The sequence below is a fragment of the Molossus molossus genome, unplaced genomic scaffold, assembly GCF_014108415.1.
Source record: "Molossus molossus isolate mMolMol1 unplaced genomic scaffold, mMolMol1.p scaffold_m16_p_2, whole genome shotgun sequence".
In the NCBI taxonomy this organism is placed as follows: domain Eukaryota; kingdom Metazoa; phylum Chordata; class Mammalia; order Chiroptera; family Molossidae; genus Molossus; species Molossus molossus.
This window is the reverse complement of record NW_023425355.1, coordinates 103,185,854-103,210,557: the sequence shown is the minus strand read 5'-3', so window position 1 is coordinate 103,210,557 and position 24,704 is coordinate 103,185,854. Positions and strand designations below refer to the sequence as shown.

The following is a 24,704-nucleotide window of genomic DNA, read 5'->3' as shown; positions in this document are numbered from 1 at the left end:
CTCCTCCCAGCAACACATCTGGGGATCCCAAACCTTTGCTCACATTTGTAAAGTATAATTCCTCCTTCTCAGTTTCTCACTGCAAAGCTTGAGTAAGGCCCTAAAATTCCAGTAGGCAAATGCCCTCAAGACAGCACTATGGGAAATGATTGGGCCATGAGCCTTGGGGCAGAGTGGAGCTGCATCAGTTTCTCTCTGAGCCTCGAGAGGTTGATTACAGTCTGGGTGGGTGGTGAGTGCATGATGTCTCTGATGTTCCAGTACAAAGAAGAATGAAGGCACTTTGTTGGTTCTGTGTGTGGTAAGTGCTTGCTGTGAAAACTGTGGGAAAGAGAGTGTGGTTGTATGATCACACTCTGTTACAGCTTCTTCTTCTTGCATCTACTCCCAAGGTAGAAGCTTGGGGCCTCCCCAGAGTCTCCTAGCTGGTTGAGTGCACTGGTAGGTAAGGGGCAGTGAGAAACATCTAGGATAGAGGGCATGGAACAAACTGCTAACTAACTGCTATCTATTTGCTAACAAACTGCTAACAAAGATTGAAAGCACTTCCCATCGTGGCTGGGTAGGGATGATGTGGTCAATCTGCTGGTGGAATTAGAAATTGCTGGGCCCCAGGAGTAGGCTCTCCCTGAGACATTTGAGCTGCTCTTCCCCAAGCTTGATCTTCTCTTCTAGCTCTCGCTGTTCAATGATGAGAGCAGATTTCATTTTCACAAAGTGCTGGTAATCTTGGAGCTGGTCCTGAGGCAGGTAGCGGGAGACCATGTCAAACACCAACTTCTCTCTCCGGTCCACATGCTCTTTCAGCTCCTTGGCATCTGCCAACTGCCCTGTTAGCTGCTGCTTCTTCTCTATCAGCACCAACTGTGGAAGCAGAAAACCAAATAAGGGTCATTTTAATTACCAGTCATCAGCCTAACCCAGTGCTCCACCGGTGTACTGCCACAAAGCAACTACTCATTCTGCTAACTGATCGATTGTGGATTTCCTGCCCTGAAGTCCACCTTCATGCAAAAGCCTTTCTTTCCTGTAGCAGGGGGACGATATATACAACAGTGATTCTGGACAGGGGGATGTGCAATCACCTTTTTCCATCTTTAAGCTGTCTTTAATTAGTGAATCACCTCTGAGGGAGGGGAGGGGGAAGGCTCTGGAAAGGCTAGCTTAGGCTCCTTCTCTCTGATGAACAACCATCTCTGTGACAATGCTTTCAAAATGGTATGTGTCTCTGCATGGGTGTATGTATTTAGCCATGTGTGTAGGCGCATGCCTATGTGCCTCTTATTGTGGATTCAAACTTGTATCTAACACCACTTGCATAGGAAAAGGCAATGCAGTTTTGGTTCATGAATATATGCGGAGTGACCCAACCTGTGGAACTGTCAGCCTCCAATCTCAAATACTTTGTGAGACCTCTCCCTCTAATGCAGTGGTTCTCAACCTTCCTAATACCGTGACCCTTGAATACAGTTCCTTATGTTGTGGTGACCCCCAACCATAAAAGTATTTTCGTTGCTACTTCATAACTGTAATTTTGCTACTGTTATGTCGTAGGCGACCCCTGTGAAAGGGTCATTTGACCCCCAGGTTGAGAATCGCTGCTATAATGAGAGAGAGAGAGGAGAGAAAAGAAGTAAAATTGCTGCTACTGCTACTACTAAATTACTTCTACTGCTGCCAGTTACAACTGATACAGTGTTTACCTTGTTCCAGGCCCTATTTCAAGGCACTCTTAAATCTATGCTTTACTGCCTTCCAGACTAGCCAAACTTGAAAGAGGAAGCCCCAGGAAGAAACATAGGCATTTTTCTTCATCCACATCCCAGAGACTCCAACTCTACCTTCTCTTGGTCAGTCTCTGAATCAATGCTGTTGAGAGCATTTTCTACACGGGCCAGTCGTCCAGAGAGTGACAGCAAGAGGTTGACCACTTTGTCCAGGTCCCCAATAAACAAAAGGTATTTTTCAAACTCATTGGACTTGCAGACAGCTTTTAGGTTGGCCTCCACCTCTTCCCCAAGGGCAGAATTGGCATTGATGTCCTCCAGCAATCCTCGCTGGGCCTCCCGCAGGACAGAAAGTTTTCTGCCAATGCTTTCAATAAGCTGTATCTAGGAGAAACAAAGAGGAGAAGGCTAAGGATGAGGATGGGGACCTACAGAAACCGATCTGTTCTTGTAACCTATGTTTTGGGATCCAAATAATACATGGGGGCCTCTAACCTGGTCACTGGAAACAAAAGAAACCTGAGCAAGTCACAGGCAATTCCAATTCTCAGGACAGATACCTTGTCTCCCATCTCTTAGAATCTGGGAGGGATCTCTGTCACTACCAAACTTCTTAGCATTAGATAAGTGGTACCCATGAGCTAAATCTTGCTAAAAAAAAATGAAACTAGATCGCCTTCTCACATCATACACAAAAATAAATTCAAAATGGATTAAAGACTAAAATATAAGATGCGAAACCATAAAAATTCTAGAAGAACACATAGAAATAAAATCTCACATAGTTCTCGTAGCAATCTTTTATTCTGATATATCTTTTTGGGCAAGAGGAACAAAAGAAAAATAAACAAATGGGACTACATCAAACCAAAAAGGTTTTACACAGCAAAGGAAACCATCAACATAATAAAAAGACAACCTACTGAATGAAAGAACATATTCATCAGTTATATATCTGATAAGGGGTTAATATCCAAAATGTATAAAGAATTCAGACAACTCAACACCAGAAAAACCTAACAATCCATTTTAAAAATTGGCAAAGGACCTGAATAAACACTTCTCCAAGGAGGACACACAGAAGGCCAAAAGACATATGAAAAGATGGTCAATGACACTAATCATCAGAGAAATGCAAATTAAAACCACAATAAAATCTCACCTAACACCTGTCAGAATGGCTATCATTAATAAATCCATAAACAACAAATGCTGGTGAGCATATGGAGAAAAGGGAACCCTCATGAACTGTTGATGGGAATGCAGACTGGTGCAGCCACTATGGAAAACAGTGTGGAGTTTCCTCAAATTATTAAAAATGGAACTGCCTTTTGACCCAGCAATCCCACTTCTGGGAATATATCAGAAGAAACCCTAAATACTAATTTGAAACAATAAATGCACCTCTATGTCCACTGCAAAATTATTTATAATAGCCAAGATTTGAAAGCAGCCCAAGTGTCCATCAATAGATGAGTGGGTAAAAAAGCTGTGGTACATATACATAATGGAATACTATGCAGCTGTGAGGAAGAAAGATCTTATCCTTTGAGACAACATGGAAGGACCTGGAGAGTATTATGCTAAGCTAAAAAAGCCAGTCAAAGAAAGACAAGTACCACACGATCTCACTTATTTGTGGAACATAATGAACAGAATAAGCTGTTGACCAAAAGAGATCCAGAATCATGGAAGTAGGGACAAACCTCAGCGGGAAGGGGGGGTGGGAGGGGAGGGAAGAGAAAAACCAAAGAACTTATATGCATATATGCACAGCCAATCTGCACAGACACTAGGTTGGGGAAAGCAGTAGGGGCGTGAGAGCAGGGGGTCAATGAGGAAAAAGGGGGGGGAACCGGAAAAACTTTCAACAATCTATCAACCAATCAATCAATAAAAGCTGTGGTAGAGTTACATAATGGAATACACAGCTGTAAGAAATAAGGAAATCTTACCTTTTGCTACAGCATGGATGGACCAGAGAGTATCATGCTAAGTGAAATAAGCCAGTCAGAGAAAAACAAATACCATATGATTTCACTTATATGTGAAATCTAATGAACAAAATAAACAAATAAACAAAATAGAAACAGACTCATAGATACAGAGAACAGATTGACAGCTGTCAGAGGGGAGGGAGGGTGGGTAACTGAGTGAAAAGGGTGATGGGATTAAACAAAAAAACAAACTCATAGACACATAATAGTACGGTGATTAGCAGAAGGAAAGGGGGGTGGAGGATGTAGACTAGGATAAAGGGAGGATAAATGGTGATTGAAGGTGACTTGACTTGGGGAGGTGAACACACAATACAGTATACAGATGATGTATTATAAGATTGTACACCTGAAATCTATATAATTTTGTTAACCAATGTCACCCCAGTAAATTCAATAATAAATAAATAAATACTTGCTGAGACTGCCTAATAAATGGGAACTGGAATGCTTGAGAAAATGTAGGTTAAAAAGCACTGTCATCAAGTATTTGCCTATTCATTCACTGTCCTACTATCCATTTAAGTACCTCTGATATTCATGGCATTATGCTCAATTTTCACCCCCTCAGTTCAGCTTTTGAGATCTTTTTGTTAAGGGTCTGAGTTCTGGAGTAACAATGACTACATTTGACTTATAATTCTGCCACTTCCTAGCTGTGTGATCTTAGGTGAGTTTCTTTATGAAGTTTACTTTATCTGCAGAATGGGGACAACTGCAGTACCTACTTCACTGAATTGTATTAAGGATTCAATGAGATAATGAATGCAAAGGGTTTAGGACAGATTGGATGCTCAGTTAAAGCTCGCTGCTATTATTGTTGTTCAGTTTGACCCTACTCTACCATTCTAATCTTACTCCTCAGAACCTTTGAGGATTAGCTCCTCACCTTCCTCTGTGTTCACAACACTCATTCTTGTGTTCCTGATTTGCTTATGCAATTATACCTGCTCTTTATCTCTTCCTTCACTTTAGCTAGTCTCATTCTTTCTTCAGAGCCCAGCTTTGCTCCTACCCTCCCTGCTGAAAGCCCCTGCCCTCATAACTTTTCTCTCAATAATCTTTTTCTTTTCTGAACTCCACAGTTTTTAGAATTAGAAGCCTATAGTGTAATTTGAAGTTATTTGCTCTCTGTTTCATGTGTGTGTGCCTGATCCCTCTCTTACTATTGATTGTAAGTTTCTTGAGGAAAGCATTGCCTGTGTCTTCTGATTTGTCTCTCCTATGGGCAGTTCTGGGGCTGCAGTCACAGGAAGGTAGTGTGGGAGAGTGAAGCTGTGGAGTCAGAGAGGCCTGGATGCCAATTCTACCTCCTCAAAACTGTGTGACCTTGTGTGAGATACCCAATCCCACTGAGACTGCTATTTCCTCATCTGTAAATTGGAAAAGTACCTCCTTTCCTCCCACTCCCTATTCTTATGAGGGTTAAATAATATCATAGAGGTAAAATACTTAGTAATGTGCCTGGCACATTAAGTACTCAACACATGTTCACCAATGCTGCTGCTATTATTGTTATTATTATTATTATAACCTAGGTATTACTACTACTACTATCTGGGTTTGAGCCCCAGTTATGCCACTAAGTAGTGGAGTGAACTTGAGCAAATAACTCAACCTCTCTATGCCTCAGTTTTCTCATCTAAAAACAGGATAACAATAGTACCTACCTCATAATGTTGTTATGAGAATTAAATGAATTAATACATGTTATGTGCTTAGAACAATATCTTGTGCATAAGAAGTATGCTTTGATTTTTTTTTTTTTTTTCATCCTCACCCGAGGACATTTTTCCATTTTTTGTTCAGGTAGAGTGGGGGAGGAGAGAGAGGAACAGAGAGAGAGAAACATCGATGTGAAAGGGACACATCGAGTGGCTGCCACCCGCACGACCGACCAGGGCCGGGGACAAACTGCAACCGAGGTACGTGCCCTTAGCGGGAACCGAACCCGGGTCTCTCAGGACCGCAGGCCGACGCTCTAACCGCTGAGCCAAACTGACCAGGGCTGCTTTGATTTTTTAATTATTATTCCTGCCCAGGAATTCTGGGACCATAAACTTGTAGCTTTCTAGAGTGTGTTCCTTTCTAGTACTTTAGAGATATCCAAGGTAACCAAGACCAAGAAAGCCTGCTCTGGGTTCAGAGTCTGTTGTCATTATGTCAGAACTGGTCAAAATTCAAGAGATCACCAAGATCTTAATCTGAAGTGTAATAGGTTTACATTTAGGAACAATTCCAAAACCCACTGGGAAGGAGGGATCAATGACATGAATGAGTCAACACAATTAGATGCCAAGAGGCTCTCAGTTATTTCTTATCTTCTTTCTCTCCGAAATAAAACACAATGTCCAGTACAAAAGAGGGCTGGGGGTCAGATGATCAACCTGGAAAATCAACTACCCATCCCAGCTCTTAGGTTCCATAGATCTTTCAGAATGAAAATGGAGACAATCCTTTGTTTCTTGGCACTTGGGCTTTGCAACCTGAACTTCAAGCCTGGGTAAAGTATAATGGATAGAGCTTTGGAGTCATCACAGACCCAGCTACAGCTGAGCTGCTTTTCTGGGATATAACAAATCAGTATCATTTCTCACCATCTTCCTCAGAGACAAAAACTGTTCTAGCCTACCCACAATCACTTCATATCACTATCTGCTGTTCTATGCTTTGCCATTTCTGATCATTTCTCTCTTCTTCTAGTCAGACTTTTATTAGGTTTGCTCCTAATAAAAAGGTCCTGAGTAAGGCAGGAATAGCCCTGCCATGACCAGGAAACATAGAATCCAAGGAAACAGGCATCTGGATCAGTAAATCTTTGATACCACCATGCTTCTAATTCTTTCCCTGACATTTTGTTTCAGATTGGAAAGCAGTGGTGGGGTCTTTTGTAAATGGCTTTGAGCTTTCCTAGAAGTCATATCCTGAATGAGAAATATGGGGAGAATACTAATTTACATTGAGTTCAGATGTCCACAGAGTGGTAAATTGAGCCTTTCTGGTTTCCATGGAAACCCAGTTGTTTATGAAATAAAATGGGTAAGTGCAGGGAGAGCCAAGTGATTCCAGAAATTTGATTAGACAACCAGGCTAGTGGTACTTACAGGAATAAAGGGGAGGCTTTGCAACAACAACATTTCCTTTATCTATTTAATATTATTAAGAGATTACTGACCATCTTTGCAAATAAATACTAAAGTTTAGCAGCTTATAGTTTCTCCTTTTCTTTGCTAGTCAGTTTGTTCTCTCTCCCAGAAAGTTACACAGATGATACAATAAATGACTATCATTGGTTAGAACTCACTGGCAAAACTGATGTGCCCTGGGCAGCTAGTTACTTAACAAGGCTGGTTTATTTCAGAGAGAAAGCCCAATAGAAAGTCAGACAGTCTTGACTTCAAGTCCTGGATCTACCACATAGTCTATAGCCCTGGGCAACTTAGTCCTATCAACTGGTAAAAAGGGGATAGTAATATCTACCTTGTAGAGTTGTTTTAAGGATTAGAGTGACACTGCAGTGATGATTATTATTACTACTATCATAATTACTATTATTGACCAGATCAAAAAGAGACTGAAGTTGCATTTATGAGAAAGCCAGAGTGGCTATTCGATTTCCAGACTAAAAATACAGGAATTTACCAAGATGTTCTAAAGATCCTAGAGGGTAGGGCAACCTTCAGAGACACTCAAGCTAAATATTGAAAATCTCTAAGGCATATAAAAATTTTCACCTTTTTTTGAGCCAGTTCATGGTCAACTTCCTCCTCTCCTAGGCCAATCTCTGCCATCTCGGGTTGGTCTTTCAACTTGTTCAACAGCTCTGCCTTAGCCACAGAAATATTGTAATAAGCTGAGTAAGAGGTAGAGATCCCTGGGGCCCCCTGAGGAGGCGAGAAGTGCTGAAATTCTTGTCTGTGGGAACAAAGAATGACCATTTGAACACCTCTGTTGAGAGGCTGCTGACCTTTCTCTTTCTTAGTTTCTCTTTTTGTAATACAGTGGGACCCTGCTTCACCAAGGATTTGTAAAATAAGAAAATAATGAACCAGGAAGCACTGTTCCAATGTAAACAGACCACATAAAGGCTATCTAGAAGCCAAGTCAAAGCCAGTTTTAGGAACATGAAAGGCTATTTTCTTGCCCCTGACTTCCGCAGCTACAGGGACTTCTTTAGAGATAATTTTGTTTGGTCATTGACACCCCACTGAAATTCAGAAAAAACTGACAGGCCCCTAAAGTTCTGGGCTTATCATCAATGATTCCCCTTGGTTCACGGCCCTAGTATATGGATCCCAAGGGAGGATCTAGGTGGCAGGAATGTATCCGTGACCTTAGCTATTTGTCTTCGAAGCCTGTTGGCATCCCTCCTACCCATCCTAGACCCCACCCACCCCAGCTCTATCTAGTCTGCTTGCTTACAAGGCACCCTGTGGCTTTCCTGAACACTCTGCTAATTTATTCTTTCCCGGTGGTACAATTCCTGCTTGAAATGGACTCTCCACTACAGATCTCCCACAGAAAAGAGGTCACCCATGACCCCAGCAGTGGTCACCATGTTGGAGGCTGGGGTTAGTACCCCTGCCAGGGACTTGTCACAGCCAACCACATCTCTCATGAGCTCTTCTGAGACTGCCTGCTGTGCAGAAGGCCTTCTGCCTGAGAAGGAATAGCTTTTCTCCACATCTGGTATATCCCCAATGGCCCCAGCCTCCTCCATGGTTGCAGAATAAAATGGGGGGAAAATGGAACCAGTGGCACCCAAGGGCCTGACAAGTGAAGCAGCAGACCCTGTTGTCTTGGGTTCACTGAAGCCCATGGGGCTGAGGTGCTGCTTCTCGGAGCGCCAGCCCATGAAGGAGAACTGTTCTTCAGGAAAGAGGTAGCTCTGGCTCCATGCTGGCTTGGGTTTGGAGTCTTCTGCCATCAAGGATTCTGGTCTGGCATGAGGAAGGAAATTAGAAAAAAATGCTTCAATGTTGGGCTTCAGGGACAGACGGGCAAATATTCCACCCATGATTTATGCAAGGGAGAGGCCCACCCCCTCTATATTCTTGTTGCCTACCAGCCACCCCCACCCTACACCTGTCTGTGTCACTGCCCCTTTACTAACTCTAGCTGTTTAAAAGGAAAAATAGGTAAAACTCATTAGTCATTTTTGCAGCTATTTGCAGCTCTTAGATAAAGGTCAAAAATAATGGTTAAAATGCTCCACAGCTATTTACTGATTCGTGCTATGCTGTCTCCTAATTCATCACACAAAAGAAACTTGGGCAGGCCAACATTCTTCATCCTAGGTATTCAATTACATGTAGGTTTTTAAGGTAATAACACTGATAAAGGAACATTACTAGCTAACATCACACAGTGCTTCCTATGTTCCAGAAACTGTCCTAAGATGTGTGTGTGTGTGGAAAGGGTATAGATACAGATATAAAATTCAGTGCTCATGACAACCATTTTACAAATAAAGAGCATGAGGCATTGAGAAGTAATGTAACATTCCCAAGGTCACTAGACAGTAAATGACAGAACCATGATTTGGACCTAGGTGACTTAACTCCAGAATCTGTGCTTTTTAAAAAAATAAAGAATATGTTTTTATTGATTTTTAGAGAAAGGGAGGAGAGGAAAACATTGATGTGAGAGAGAATCATGTATCTGTTGCCTCCTGTATGTACCCTGACCAGAGATCAAACCCACAACTTGGGTATGTGCCCTGACTGGTAATCAAACTGCCAACATTTTGGTTTACAGGATGATACTCAACCAACTGAGCCATATCAGCCGGGGCCAAAATCTGTGCTTTTAGTCACTATATACTATACTCCCAAAGGGACAACTTGACAGCATATAAAACCTTGCATGTAAAAAATTTTCTGACTGAACTATATCTATGTTAGCAGAGAAAAGAGAACATTCTGGAGGGCATATGGATGTATAGGAAATTCCCATCTATAAAAAAATATTTAGGGCATATGTGGGTGTTCTGAGTCAGAAAGCACTGAGAGAAACTATGGATTTTTTTTTTTTTAAGGATGTGGCTGTATGTCAATTATATCTCAATAAAACTTGAAAAAATAAAAATAAAATTTTAAAGGATATGCTAATTAGAGACACAGTTTCCTAACAGAGAGAGCCCTGTATCATATGACAATTTATTATACTAAGCACTATTTTCTAGGGTTCCTTTCCTCATAATCTCCATTAATAGGACAGGGGTTACAGGAGATCTAAGAACACAACCTGAATCTGATAATAGATTCTGAAGCCAAAATCAGATTCCTCTACAAAGCAGTGAAAGAAAATTCATGGAGCCCATAAAGCAAGCTATACCTGCACCTGAATCACTGTTATTAGATTTAACCTACACTGAATAATTCCACTAACCTGATTCTAAATGTATTCCATAATTTTGAATCTGAATAGTACATGGGTTACAGAGATAATCTGGGTTAACTTGGCTGAAATTAGGATGTCTTTTTATTGTTTGTTTGTCTGTCTATTTATTTTGCATTTTAGAGTCAAAGTATTATATATCTACTTCCCCCTAAAACTATTCTCCTTTACAAAATCTTAAAGCCACTTCCTTCTGGTTAGAAACCTGTGCTCTCTGAGGATCTGGAATAGGTTCTTGAGGAGTTCAGAGATCCTGGGATGATGTAGTGGCCACAGTGAGACAGACTACCTGGGTTCTGGCTACCTGTGATGTTCCGTAAGTTACTTTATCTCCCTGTGCCTCATTTTATCAAATGTAGGAGACTAATGGTATCTATTTCATAGGTGTGTTGTGACGATTAAATCAATCAAGACATGAAAATGTTTAGAGCAATGCTTGACACATGGTATGCAAGCAAAAAACATTAGCTATGTTGGGAATTATGCTGTTCCTTAAATCGCCATCACTCAAAGAAGCATCTATAATTGACTTTCTGCAGCCACAAGCCAGGGTTGTATGCAAACAAATGCTTCCCCTCACATCCCATAGTCAATTTTTTAAAATCTCTGGAACCAGTTAAAAGATCTCTAATAATAGCAATTTCCTTCTCTCTGGCCAAGGTGCCAAGGTGAATGGAGGTACATAACGGAAGAAGGATTAGCAGACTGACAGAGGTACTATAACTACTACCTCCAGTACACACTGCTTTATAGGAGATGTGAGGGCCTCATAAAATCCTGGTCTACTAAACGAACAAGATCTCTCTGAGACAAGGATAGTAAAATGAACATGGTTTTGGAAGTCAGACAGATCTGGTTTTGAAACTTTGTTGCACAATTCTGACTTATTTAGTCCCTTATTTTGCTCAGCTTTAGTTTTCTCATCTGTCAAATAGGGATAATAATGGTCCTGAGGGCTGTTGGGAGGATTAAAATAAATAATAAACATAAAATGACTAGCAGTGTCTGGCACATAGCAAATGCTTAATACGTGTATTTTCTTTCTTTCTTTCTTTCTTTCTTTCTTTCTTTCTTTCTTTCTTTCTTTCTTTCTTTCTTTCTTTCTTTCTTTCTTTCTTTCTTCTAAATATTAAGTGCTAGGGTCACCTCCCCTTCACCTTGATATGTAAGAATCACAGTCACTTTCCACCAAATGTTTTCCAATTACAATAAGAATGCTCCCCAACTAGATGAACAGCTTGAGAAGCAGCCACCAGGGATCTTATAAGTGATTCTCACAGTGTCTGAGAGCCAGGCCCTGTAAATGTTGTGCTTGTGGCACTTTGGGCTGGAAAACCTTGACTAGCTCCAAAGAGCCAAGTAATGGATCTGCCTGACAGTAAAAGACATGATAACAATACTTCTAACAGCAACAAGTCTCAGGTAGGTTACTTCTATAAAGGAATTTAAAGAAAGCACTAAGAGGATAGACACCTGCCCCCCCTCACTCCCAGCAGAGAGTGGGCTGAGCTCTCCGTGGGAGGCCTGGCAGAGCTGGAAGTCAAAGCTCTTTTGCTTTGGAGCAAAGAGGACAACCACACACTGTAGTGAACAGTGAAGAGAACAGACACTGGAAGTCCTGTGGCCAGACTATACTCCTGGTTTGGCCTTACTGCCCAGGCATCTCACTCTGTCAACTACCACGTGTTGCTCGCTGAAGCAAAAGAAGAGATAGGTGAAACAAGGGTGAGGGTAATCAAGAAAGTGGAAGAGGAAAATAATGTTTTTAGCTGTTGTAAGGAGTAAGCAGGGCACAAAGCACACAACCCCAGGAATACCTTTGATGCTGGGGTGTTAGGAAAAATTAGAAGCCCTGGCAGGTCCTAGAGCAAAGGCAGGTCAGGTTGTCACCTGGCTTCTTGTGCTGAAGAGCAAGCATAAGACAAGGTAGAAAAGGGCCTGAGTCAGGCTTCTGGGGAAAGCCTCATATAGACCACAAGGGTTTAATGCCTTGTGTCTCAGGGGCCAGAAACTGATGCATACCTTAAAGAAAAACTGGTAAATGATAAATATATTTTGATAGTGATATTTAGGGATAAGAACACAAACAACTACAACTGAGCACCTACTATGTGCTAACCACAGGGCTATGCCCTTTACATAGATTAATTCATATTCACAACAACCACATGGAATAGGTAGCATCATGCCCATTTTCCAGGTGAGAAAACAGGCTGGGAACAGTTCAAGGTCATGTAACTGGTAAATGGTGGAGGTAGAATTCAAACTTATGCTACCTGCCTCTTTGGGGACCTAATGTCTTTCACAAGCACTTACTTGGAGGGGTCAATGGTATCCCGCTCTGATGTCCTCCAAAGCCCACCAATGCCATAATAGCAAGGGGGCTGAGTTTTCTCAGGCTGAGATCCCAAGTGGCCCCTTATCGTAGGCAGGAAATTACTGGAATGGAGTGCAAAAGACTCTTGCTCTGCTGGAAGGCTTTGTGTGTCCTGCTTTGAGACCTCCAGGTGACCAAAGCCCAGGGGTCGTGGCTGTTCCAGGGCTTCCTCAGTATTGAGAGCACAGGAACCAGTGGTTTCTGAACTGAAATACTGGGGTGGTAGCTCCTCCTCCTCTCCTCCCTCCTCCTCCTCTTCTACTCCCTCCTCCTCTTCTTCTCCTTCCTCCTCCTCCCCCTCTTCCTGCTCCTCTTGCTGCTGCTGTTGCTGCTGCTGTTGCTGCTGCTGCTGTTGTTGTTGTTGTTGCTGCTGCTGCTGCTGAGCTGCACGGAAGAGTCTGTACTTCTCCCAGTTGGGAGGAGGAGGGCGAGGAGGAGGAAAGGCCTTCTTCCTGATTCCCAGAGGATCTAGCTGGGTTTCATCAACTTTGGTAAAGTGCTCCCTCCTATGCTGCCCCCAGGCCCGGAAGCTCTGGGGATCCAAGCTGATATGGCTCTCTGAAAAGGCACGGCTGCGCAGCGGGTGGGGCATGGAGGCCATGGAGCTCCCCTCCTCATAAACTGAAGTTTCCTCTGATTTTTTCGAGGAGTGCTTGAAATCTCCAAGGAGGTCAAGAGAAGAGATTGCTCGGTAGCTTGACAAGTCCAGTGCTGGGTTCTCAAGGCAAGGATGGAAGGGGGTTGCCCATGAAAATCCAGCCTTGGAATGAGCCATTTCCCTGCAAAAGAGCATATGGGGATTGTGTAAAACAAGCGAGTTGCAGATGATCCCATATTTTTGATGACATCATTTATATAAAATTTAAAATGTCCACTAAACAATGTAATCTATGTAATAAATGTAATAATAGCTAACACTTACTGTGTATGTACAAAATACTAGGCAGTGTTTTAAGTGCTTTCCATGTCTTAATGTGTTTAATCCTCAATAACCCTAGGAAGTTGCTATTATTACTGTCCTGATTTTACAGCTGAGGAAACTGAGACATGGGCAGGTTACATAACTTGCTCAGGGCCATAAAGCTAAGTGGCAGAGCTAGGGTTTGAATCTAGACAGTTTCTCTCCAAAGTCTGAATCCACATACCACCTCAATCTGTTTGTAGCATTCGGATTGAATGTGCTATATCCTTAGGCTTACGAGTCTGGTTATCTTGCTTCATTTGTTGTTCTTATTTGTTTTGCTTCTAATTATGAAATTTCAAATATTTACAAATATACAGAGATTGTTTAAATAAATATGCATGTTCCCACCTACTGCTAAGAATAAGCACATCTTAATACTTTGCCATTCATTGATGCTTCACGAATTCTTTTTAAGAAATAAGAAAAAAAAACACCCTTGTTTCTTCACTCCTTACTTCCATTCCCCTGTTGCCTCTCTAGATGCAAGCTTTATCATGAATTTGACAAGTATACTTTCTGTTCATGTTTTTATACTTGTAAGAAAAAACATCAAGCAGGACACTTACAAATATCTGCTATTTTGTATTTAAAATAGCTCCTTGTAAAGCAATTTTAGTCAGAATTCTCAATAGGAATTTTTAACTATAGAATTTTTTTTTAGATTGTAAAATAAAGTAGGATATAATATTAAAGAGTATTTGAATCCTGGCCGGTTTGGTTCCGCGGTTAGAGCGTCAGCCTGCAGACTGAAGGCTCTCGGATTTGATTCCCAGTCAAGGGCAAATACCTAGGTTGCAGGTTCAATCCCTGGCTGTGGTTGGGGTCATGCCAGAGGCAATCAATAGATGTGTCTCCTTCACATCAATGTTTTTTTCTCTCTCTCCCTCCCTGCCTCCCTCACTTCTACTCTATGTAAAAAAAATCAGTGGAGAAATATCCTCAGGTGAGGATTAATAACAACAACAATAACAACAACAAGAGTGCTGTTGAAGAAATGGGTGAGTAAGGGATTAAGCATACTATAAAGAAATTATAGTGCGAAAAGTGGGTTACCGATTAGTAAAACAGACTGGAAAGTCCAGGAACATATAAAACTATTAAAATATCTTATGTAACTGACCTTCCATAACAAGGAGATAAAGAAAGATCATTTAATAAATCTTTCTTGAGATAACTGCGGAGCAGTATTATTTGGAACTATACCATATATTATATATCAAAATAAATTCCAGATTCAAGAGTTAAGGGTATATGTGTAGAATTTAAAAATATGTGAGATATACAATGTACCTATAAGAAAAAAAAACTATCAAAATTAAAGACTATCACTCGTGAGGAGAAATAAGACTCATTTTATAAGCAACAGAAAAAAAAATCCAAGGAAAAGGAGTCCAGGTTTATTTAAAAATGTATAAAAAGTCAAATTTCTATATAATAAAGAGTTACCAAAGTCAGATGACATCTATTAAGACTTATAACATAAAGGGTTAAGTCTGCTAAACCAAAAGATCTGGTTTCCTGCTGTAGCCTGTGAACAATCAGCATCATTCTAAGTACTGCCTAGTGCCAGAAAAGTCCAGCAGTTCAATTAAATCATCAGACAGAATATCCATTCGATAGTCACAATGAAGACCAAGAATATTTCTTTTTTAAAAATATGTTTTTATTGATTTTTTAGAGAGAGAAGAAGGGAGAGATAGAAACATCAATGTGACAGAGAACATGGATTGGCTGCCTCCTGCATGCCCCCTACTGGGGATCGAGCCCACAACCTGGGCATGTGCCCTGATTGGGAATCTAACCGGACCTCCCAGTGAGCCACACAGCCTGGCTATTTCTTTAATAATATACATAATGGTAGCCAAGCTCAGATAGAATGGAAAGACAAATATCCTTCACTCCCCTCATCTCCAATCCCCATCTTGGCCAGTTCATCACTCCTATGGATCAAAAATTCATATCCACAAATTCCCCACTCTCTTCTCATTTAGGCCTTAGCCCACCTAGAACTCCTTTAGATTAAAATAATCCCTTGTGTGCAAACTGTTCCACCTGTCTTTTCCCTCTCATGAAACAAACAAACAAAAAAACCAAGGTGGTGAACGGAAAGGAAAAGGATGACAAATGCTAACGAGCAGAGAGGACTATCCTGACCACTTGATCTAAAATAGAGATAACGTATCCTTACTTTTCCTTTTTCTATTTTGTTCTTTTTCAGAGGATACATCATCATCTGACATTATGTCACATGCCTATTTTTACTCGTTAATTTTGTGCTCCACTCTCTAACTAAAATGTAAGTTCCACACTGACAGGAATCTTGTGTATCTCATTCATCTGGCACACAGCAGGCATTTAATAAATAATTTGTTTAATAAATGAATGCCAAAAATGGGAAAAACAAGAGACATAATACTCACATTATTAAAAAGTTGAGTTAAAGGCAAAAAGCAATAAACAAGACAAAGAAAGGCACTATAATATTAATGATTAAAACACAGGATAAAGATCTAACTACTCTAAATCTTTATATATCAAATAACAGAGCATCAAAATTTCTAAAGCAAGTCACAGGGATATAAAGTAGAGCATAGGGAATATAGTAAATAATATTGTAAGAACTATGTATGGTGCCAGGTGGGTACTAGACTCACCTGGGTGATCAATTCATAAGTGACATAAATGTCTAATCACTATGTTGTACACCTGAAACTAATATAATATTGTATGTCACCTGTAACTGAAAAATAAAAATTTTCTAAAAATCTATAGGAAATGCAAAGGTAGAAAAAAGCAGAAACAAAATATGAGACTATTTCAGCTGATGACAGATTTGACAGTCCAAAACTAAGATAATGAAAAAATCTAAATTTATTCATACACTAAAAACAGACTCTACTTTTTAAAGGGCCCATTGAACATTTTTTAAATTCACTAGATATTAAGCTAAAAGGTAGAAGTAGTACAGAATACAGTATCTAATCACAATACAATAACGCTCAAATTAATAACAAAAACAAAAAAAAAAACAAGGGATTCTAGCATAGAAAATAAAAGGGAAAAATATTCTCCATGCTAGTCAAAGAGAAGATCTTATCTGAAACTGTAGAAGAACAGAAAATAACAACAATGAAAATATGAGAAGCCAAAGGATATTGTTGATTAAAATAGTGGTAAAAGGAAAAATATAGTCTTATATACTTATATCAATACATAAGAACAAATTAAAATAAATTTATTAAACATTCAACAAAAGAAGTTAAGAAAACCACCACAAAAATAGACCTAAGTAAAGCAGAAAGAAAACTAATGGTTCCAATCAATACACTAGAAAACAAATGATAGGACAAATAATTAAAGCTAAAAGCTAGTTTTTTTAAAAGAAAATTAAAATAAGACAGATAAACCACTTGCAAACCTAATTAAAAAAAAACCGCAATGTACAAAATTAGAAGAATGAGAATATCTAAACCCACCAGTAACCAAAGAAAAAAATATTGATAAATTTGACCAAAAATAAAAATCACACTCACATGGTTTTGTGTTAATTCTAACCTTCAAAGAACAGACAACCGCAATGCTATTTATGCTTCCTACATTCTGGAATGTAGAGAATAGGGGGATAAGAAAAGAATCCTGCACAATGACAATACCAAAACCTAACAACTAGAAGATACATAAAGGAAAACTAGAGACCATTCTCATATAAGAATACTAATGTATTTTTTTACATTTAGAAGCACAAATATTAGAACATTGGTACATGTAAAGAATTTATTAATAAACTACCAGCATACAACTGAAGGCACATTCTTATTTTTTTTTTTTTTCTATTTTTTGTTCAGGTAGAGTGGGAGGGGGAGAGAGGAAGAGAGAGAGGAACATCGATGTGAAAGGGACACATCGAGTGGCTGCCACCCGCACGACCAACCAGGGCCGGGGACAAACTGCAACCGAGGTACATGCCCTTAGCGGGAACCGATCCCGGGTCTCTCGGGACCGCAGGCCAACACTCTAACCGCTGAGCCAAACCAGCCAGGGCATGAAGGCACATTCTTGAAATATTCTTTCTGAGAAAGGTACATGATCCAAAATGTTGGAAAGCACTGTTTTGGGACAGTCATTCCTAATCAAAGTGGATCCTAATCAGAATTACCTGGAATGCAAATTCATGGGCCTCAGCCCCAGAAATTGGAACTTAGTACCTCTGGTGGGGTCCAGGAATCCATATTTTTAACAACTGGTCCAAGGGATTCTAATACAAGTGGTTGAGGGACCATACTATGGAAACAAAGGGCCAGGGTAAAAAGGATGTATGGGTGTTGTGGTTTAGGGGTGGAGGTTGGAAGACAGAGTTATTTGTTCCAATTAGATTGGTTTCCAGTCTATATAGCCTTGTCTTCCACCCCTTGCCACACACATTCCTACCATCTGTCCCTGTCTTTCTCCCTTCCCCATCTTCATCTCCAAGCTTGATCTAGTAAAATGCAGGCAGTGACAGCACATCTCCAAAGGCTTCATTTGGGCCAATGTCCTGCAGTTGTGTCAAAAAGAACCATGCTTCATGATAGTAATCAAATGTACAACTCTTTCCTCTAGTAGCTAGGGCACAGGAAAAGCAATAGAGCAGAGCGAAAAGAACATGTTGTCAGAAAGATTTGGGTCTAAATTCCAGTAGCATTTTTAAATCTGGCTCTATAACCCAAAAGCTGTACAACCTTGAGCAAAGTATTTAATTTACCTCAGTTTCAGTAAAATGTCTATCTTACAGAGCTGTTGTGAGGATTAACAATATAAAAAGGACCTAGCAACAGAGAATAGTCTGATGACTGTCAGAGGGGAGGGGGGTTGGGGAGCTGGGTGAAAAAGGTGAAGGGATTAAGCAAAAAACAAAACAAAACAACAACAACAACAACAACAAAAAACAATTCATAGACACAGACAACACTACGGTGATTACCAGAGGGAAAGGTGAGTGGAGGAGGTAGAAGAATGGAAAAAGGAGATAAATGGTGATGGAAGGAGACTTGACTTTAGGTGGTGAACACACAATACAATATACAGATGATGTAGTATAGAATCGTACACCTGAAACCTATATAATTTTATTAGCCAATGTCACCCCAATAAATGCAATAAAAATAAAATTAAATAAAAATAAAATTAAAAGGACCTAGCAATGATGCTGAGTACATGAAAGATGATTAATAAGTGAGGCACTGTATATGGTTATACAAGTTGCGCAGTGTACAACCTTCACTGCAGTATGCTTCAACCTTGTTCCTTGTTCCCATCAAGGGAATTGGAATATACACCCCTCTGGTTAATGTTCAGACCTAAATAATAGCCAAGAGATCAGAAGACATTGGGTCCCAGCTCAGCCACATGGCTGCCTAGCCAGGAAGCTCTAGTTAACCAAGGATTTTAATCCTGGGCTCATTTACTCACCTTCCCATCTATTAAAAAGGAAAGATAATAAAAGACAAGTTTATGCTTAAGAGCAGATAGAAATCAAAAGGATGGATTATAATTGTCTTGTTTAGGTACTAATTACTGAATCAGCCTTACAGAATTTACCCCTAGGTAGCCAACTCCAGAATCAGTTGGGAGAAAAGAACATTTTTAGGGATATTTGGTACACTGATTCATGGCACTGTGGTCCTATCTGGAGGCAATGGGCTCTAGCAAGGCAACCTGGAAGTTCTGTTCTCTATATCAATTCTGAGGTTAAAAGCACTGTCCTCCCGACCTATGCTAAGCGAAATAAGCCAATCAGAGAAAGACAAATACCACATGATCTCACTTATTTGTGGAATATAATTTGTGGAATATAATGAATAAGGTGGGCTGATGAATGAAATAGACCCAGAGACATAGAAAGGAGTATGGTTCAGACTGACAAACCTCAGAGCAGAGGGGTGGGGGTGGATGAGATGAACCAAAGAACTTATATGCATGTATGCATAACCAATGGATATAGACAATAATGCTGGGGGGGATGGGCAGGATGGAAAGGAGGGTGTCTAGGGGGGAAAAAGGAGAAACATCTGTAACAAAAATAAACAAAAATTGAAAAAAAAATTTAAAAAGCACTGCCCTCCCACTTACACAACTTGTGTAGGGCCAGCATGGGCCTTGCAGAGTCCCTTACATTAGGGGAACAGAGTAGGCAGGACTCCAGAAAGGATAAGAAGTACCTTCAATAGGATCAGCTGGGCCAATGTATATACAAGTCATTCCAAGCTCTCATTGAATATTACACTGTGCAAGGGGAGCAAAACTAATGGAGCCTTTGCCTTACTGGCACTAACAGCTGAAGCAAACTGGTGACTAGAAGGCTTCTATTGAAGTGTGCCAGGCTCAAGCTGATGATATTAGCCTCTAGAGTTCCTATTTTCAAAGGGCTCAAGCCTTCTATATACACAGAAATCTACATCTTCACTTTGGGAGGATTCTTCCCTGAAGTGGAGGACAAGGACATTTATTAAGGGAAAAGAAGTACAGTTTCTTACTTCTTACTATGTGTTAGGCACTTTCATGTATGCATTTCTATTAATCTTCACACCAACCACTTGAAATAGGTTCCATTATTGCCAGTTTGCAGAAGAGGATCTGAGGCTTAGAAAGGATATATCATTTTTTCCAGCTAATAAGAAGCAGTGGTGTCCAGACTGAAACTTGCCTTATTTTTCTCCATGGGACAATCCCATTGAAGCAAGGACTCCTGGGGAGGGGCAAAAAGTACTTGTACTATATCCATCCCCAAGTGTCCATAAAGACTTTAGTTCCTTGCTGAAGAAAGGGGAGAAAGCATGAAGGGTTAGTATAAGAAAGGACTTTGTTGACACCAGCAGGGAGACTACATCTCAAAAACAAAAGTAAATTGCTTGCCAAGTCTCAAGCTGTCCTTCTCTTTTCCTCTTGGCACTAGTTACCTATCTTCTGACAAAGAGAAGAGCTTTTCCCCTTTTGTTAAAATCAATCTCTCTCTCTCTCTCTCTCTCTCTCTCTCTCTCTCTCTCTCTCTCTCTCTGTCTCGCCTAATAGTAATTGAAAACAAAAAACAATATTGCAGAGACTGAAAAATCTCCTCCTGTCTCCTTAGCTTTTTTGAGGTTTTCTTGTATTGAAATTTTATTTTTAAATTCCCCACAATAGCTTGGCATTCCAGGATCTCAGCAGCAAGAGTGCACAGGTCCAGCCCCTCCCCCCTTTCCCTTTCCTCAGGATCCAAAAGATAAGACTGCTCCAAGAGAAACAGCCACTCCCAGGTTATTGCTGAAGGAAATATTTGCAAGATCCAGGAAGTGAGACACAAGGAGGCTGTATGGGGAGGGGAGAGTTTGTTGTTATCACCCTTTTCTGCCACTAGGTTCACAGAACTTCAGTTAAGAAACAATTGAGACAGCAGGGAAGGACCTGGAGAGTAATATGTTAAGCGAAATAAGCCAGGAAGAGAAAGACAAGTATCACATGATCTCACTTTTATATGGAATTTAATGAACAAAATAAACTGATGAATAAAATAGAAACAGAGGCATGGAAACATGGAACAGACTGAGAAACTTCAGAGGAAAGGGGGAAGGGGTGGTGGGAAGAGCTTAACCAAAGAATTTACATGCATATATACATTACTGATGGACCCAAGCAATAGTGCAGTGAGGGGTGGGGGATCAATGGAGAAGAAGGAGGGACATCTGTAATACTTTCAACAATAAAGATAATTTTTTTTTTTCAAAAAAGAAACAATTAGTCTGGCAAAAACAAATGCAAGTAGCAGGACTGGCCTTGAGGCTTCTTCTACAGCATCTAGTAGGCTGTCCTTTGAAGAGATCAGAGAAGTCCTTTGCTTTATATGTCCTGTCCTGGGTGAAGCTTAGCTCCCTCTCTCCAATGATCCCAAGTTGGAATTTCCAAGAAGGTCTTCCCATTAGTCCCTGAACCCTACATAATGTCATACCCATGGTGATAGGGATGGTAATTAACACTCATATTTATTGAAATTCCATCATATGTCGTATAGTGCTAGATACTTGACAGACTTAACCTCATTAAACCCTTGAGACAATCTTACGGTCTGGGTATCCTCTTTCTCCTGTTAGAAACGAGGCTCAGAAAGTTTAAATAACTGAGGGAAAACAAAGAGGGTAAGTGACCAGAAGAAGTTACAAACTAAGGTCTATCAGACTCCAATGCCCATGCTTCGGCCAGCACAACATGCTGCCTCTCCAGTGTTCTCACAACTTTTTGAAGAGATTTAATAAAAGACATTTTAGGAGTACATAACACATTGCCGGGGGGCCAGGAAGGTTTGATATCCACAAGAGCAATTTAGTTGAGAATCAGATATCCAAGATTATTAAACATCTCTTCTCTAATATGAAACTTAAGCATGCATTAGAATCACCTGGAGGGCTTATTAAAACACAGGTTGCTGGGCCAAACCCCCAGATTTTTTATTTACTAGGTCTGGGATGGAGCGGAGAAATTTTACTTCTTTTTTTTTCTTTATTGTTTAGAGAGAGAGGAAGGGAGAGGGAGAGAGATGGAAACATTGATGAGTGAGAACATGCCCCTGACTGGGGATTTGGCCCACAACCTGGGCATGTGCCTTGATCAGGAATCAAGCCAGTGACCTCTTGGTGCATGGGTCGATGCTCAACCACTGAGCCACATCGGCTGGGTGAAAATTTTTACTTCTAACAATTTTCCAGATGATTATGTTACTGTAGGTTTGGGATCACACTTTGAAACCCACTGCTTTAATCAGTCATTATCTATCAGGTTCCCAACTCACCAGGATAGCTTAAGAGGTATAAAGCCATTAAAAAACTTCTCAAAACAAAAAGCATTTTAATTAACTATGTACATACCACTTTTGTGACAGGTGGGTTAAAGATGAACAAAATAGTCCAGCTGGTGTGGCTCACTGAATTGAGTGTTCTCTGATGCACCTAAAGGTCACCAGTGGGATTCCTGATTAGAGCACATGCCCAAGTTGCAGGCTCAATCCCCAACAGGGGGTGTGCAGAAGGCAGCTGATCGATGTTTCTCACATCGATATTTCTCTCTCTCTCTCTCTCAAAAATCGATAACATCATTTTAAAAAGATTTACAAAATAAAATAATGGGCATACTGAAGCTCCAAAAAAGCTCTGGGAATCCTGATACTATTTAAGGAAATTTGTTACCCTGCCATGGTTAAACAATAGATGGGCTTGGAGGAGAGAGCCGGTTTTGTCTGAGTCATCCTGTATACCAGATATTAATGTACTGAATTTCAAAGACTCAGAAATAGACTTAATACCAAAGTTATAAAGAACATGGTTCTATCGCAGATAGTTTATAAGGCATCCTGGGTGCTGAATTATGAATGACAATTATTATACAGTAGTTCTTTGGCACACATATATTAAGCATTTGAGGTTTTAATGCTTTGAGAGTAACCCTAAAGAGCCATGAAATGTAGTAACTGCTCACTGTGCAAAGGGTATGAATTTGACTTTGCAAGGCATCACAATACTGGTTAATAGAGCAAGTCACCTAGTGAAGGAGGGAGCCTTGTCAACCACTTGGCACTCCCATCTCAATGTGGCTTGATGGGTTTCTATTTATAGTCAAGGTAGATAGGTGAAATAACCACAGTAGAGAGATAATATGATTCCTTGTTAATAATGACAAACTATCTGCAAACTAGTGCTGGTGATGAAAGTGAAGAAAAATCGAAAGGTCTTAAGAAAGTTATGTTTCTGAGCCAGGTAATAAAATGTTTATTGGTGGTAGTAGTGGTGAGTGGGTTCTATGTTGTAGTGGTGGTGACAAATGTGGAGATTCATTCACAAAGATCTGGTGATGTACCCCCTCAGAAATGTCAAAATTTTCACAGATTTAGATAAGCAGAAATGCTGGTTGATGGAGAATTCTAGCAAACCAAATTCTAGCTAACAGTGAGATCAAGTATGTCTGGTAACACTGTTATCGGTATGGGGATTTTTTCCAAAGTCCTTGATGTTTAGCTTGCCAGGCCTAAATCAAACCAATGTGGGTTGCCTCTTCCTCAGATTTTCCTTTTTATTATAAATTCCAGCAACTTGACATGTATCCAGAGAACACTATGTGCATTCAACTCTAGCTATTTACATTTTACTAGACGCCTTTCTGAATTTTCTTTGTGTAAGGCTACTGATCAGATTCAACATGTGATTTATGATTTGTCCTTTTTTGGTTAATATGATTACAGATACCCATTCCTGTAAAAGACCCAGTATTTGTATACTTGCCACTGTTAATGGATATATTCTATTCCATCATGATGATATATTCAATTGGTAAATATTTTCCATGATTATAAATATTACTATAACATCTTTAAATAAATCAATTTTCCTTTTTAGGTTATTTCCTTGGGACTATGCTTGGTCAAAGAGTATGAACAGTTTTGTAACTCTTGTCATATATTTCTAGATTGCTTTCTAGGAAAACTTAACCAATCTATACTACTCCCAGAAACATACTGTTTCCTCGCAGCCTTGCCAAGATAGGGTTTTTGTAATTTCTGCTTATCATTTCCATTAATTGTTGATAGTTTAATAAGCAGGTTGTGATGCCTTGAAGCTGTTTTTATTTACTTTTCTTTAAACACTAGAGAGGTTGTACTTTTCCATGCAGTAATTTTACTGTCTTTATTTCCTCATGTGTAAATTGCCTATTAATTTTCCTTGCCCCTTTATGAAGCTGAATCTGAAAGCTGACCTTCAATATCTGTATCCATTCTTTTTATTTTTTGGATAGTCAACTGTTATCAGTGATACTGACCCCACACAATTTCTTCTTTCTATTGTTTAGCTCTTTATTACATTTTTGCACCAATTTCCCCCCTCCCTTACTTTTATATATTTGAAACCATCCATCTTGTCTCTGACAATATCCTCCATTTAACACACACATTTACCTTCCATTTATAGCTGAAATAAATTTGCTATTCCACTGGTCTGCTTTCTAGAATTTACTACAGAGTATTGTATGCACTACTGATCTAATTATTCTCCATACTGATACCTAGAATTCCCAACATTTTTAAAAGAAAGAGGGATTGCTATTTCTAGTTCAGGGCTGCTTTCATTGTGTTCTATATTCCTAGAATATCTTGAATATGTTCCTAGAATCTCTCTTTTTTTTTAAATTTCACCATTTGACCTTTTTTCAACTCACTATCACATGGTTTTGATAACTGTCACTTT

The 24,704-nt window shown here is 39.9% G+C and overlaps 1 protein-coding gene across 1 annotated transcript in view; it reads right to left on the bottom strand.

The window, feature by feature from the left end:
* Nucleotides 1-441: 441 nt before the first annotated feature.
* Nucleotides 442-24,704, bottom strand: part of SHROOM4 (shroom family member 4) — a 226,153-nt gene continuing 201,890 nt past the window's right edge. Inside the window, exons 6-9 of the mRNA XM_036271297.1 lie at nucleotides 12,440-13,279; nucleotides 7,459-7,639; nucleotides 1,842-2,111; nucleotides 442-864 (exon numbers count right to left, since the gene is read on the bottom strand). Coding sequence (XP_036127190.1) covers nucleotides 595-864; nucleotides 1,842-2,111; nucleotides 7,459-7,639; nucleotides 12,440-13,279 — 1,561 coding nt within the window. The 3' untranslated portion in view covers nucleotides 442-594. The remainder of the gene's footprint in view (nucleotides 865-1,841; nucleotides 2,112-7,458; nucleotides 7,640-12,439; nucleotides 13,280-24,704) is intronic.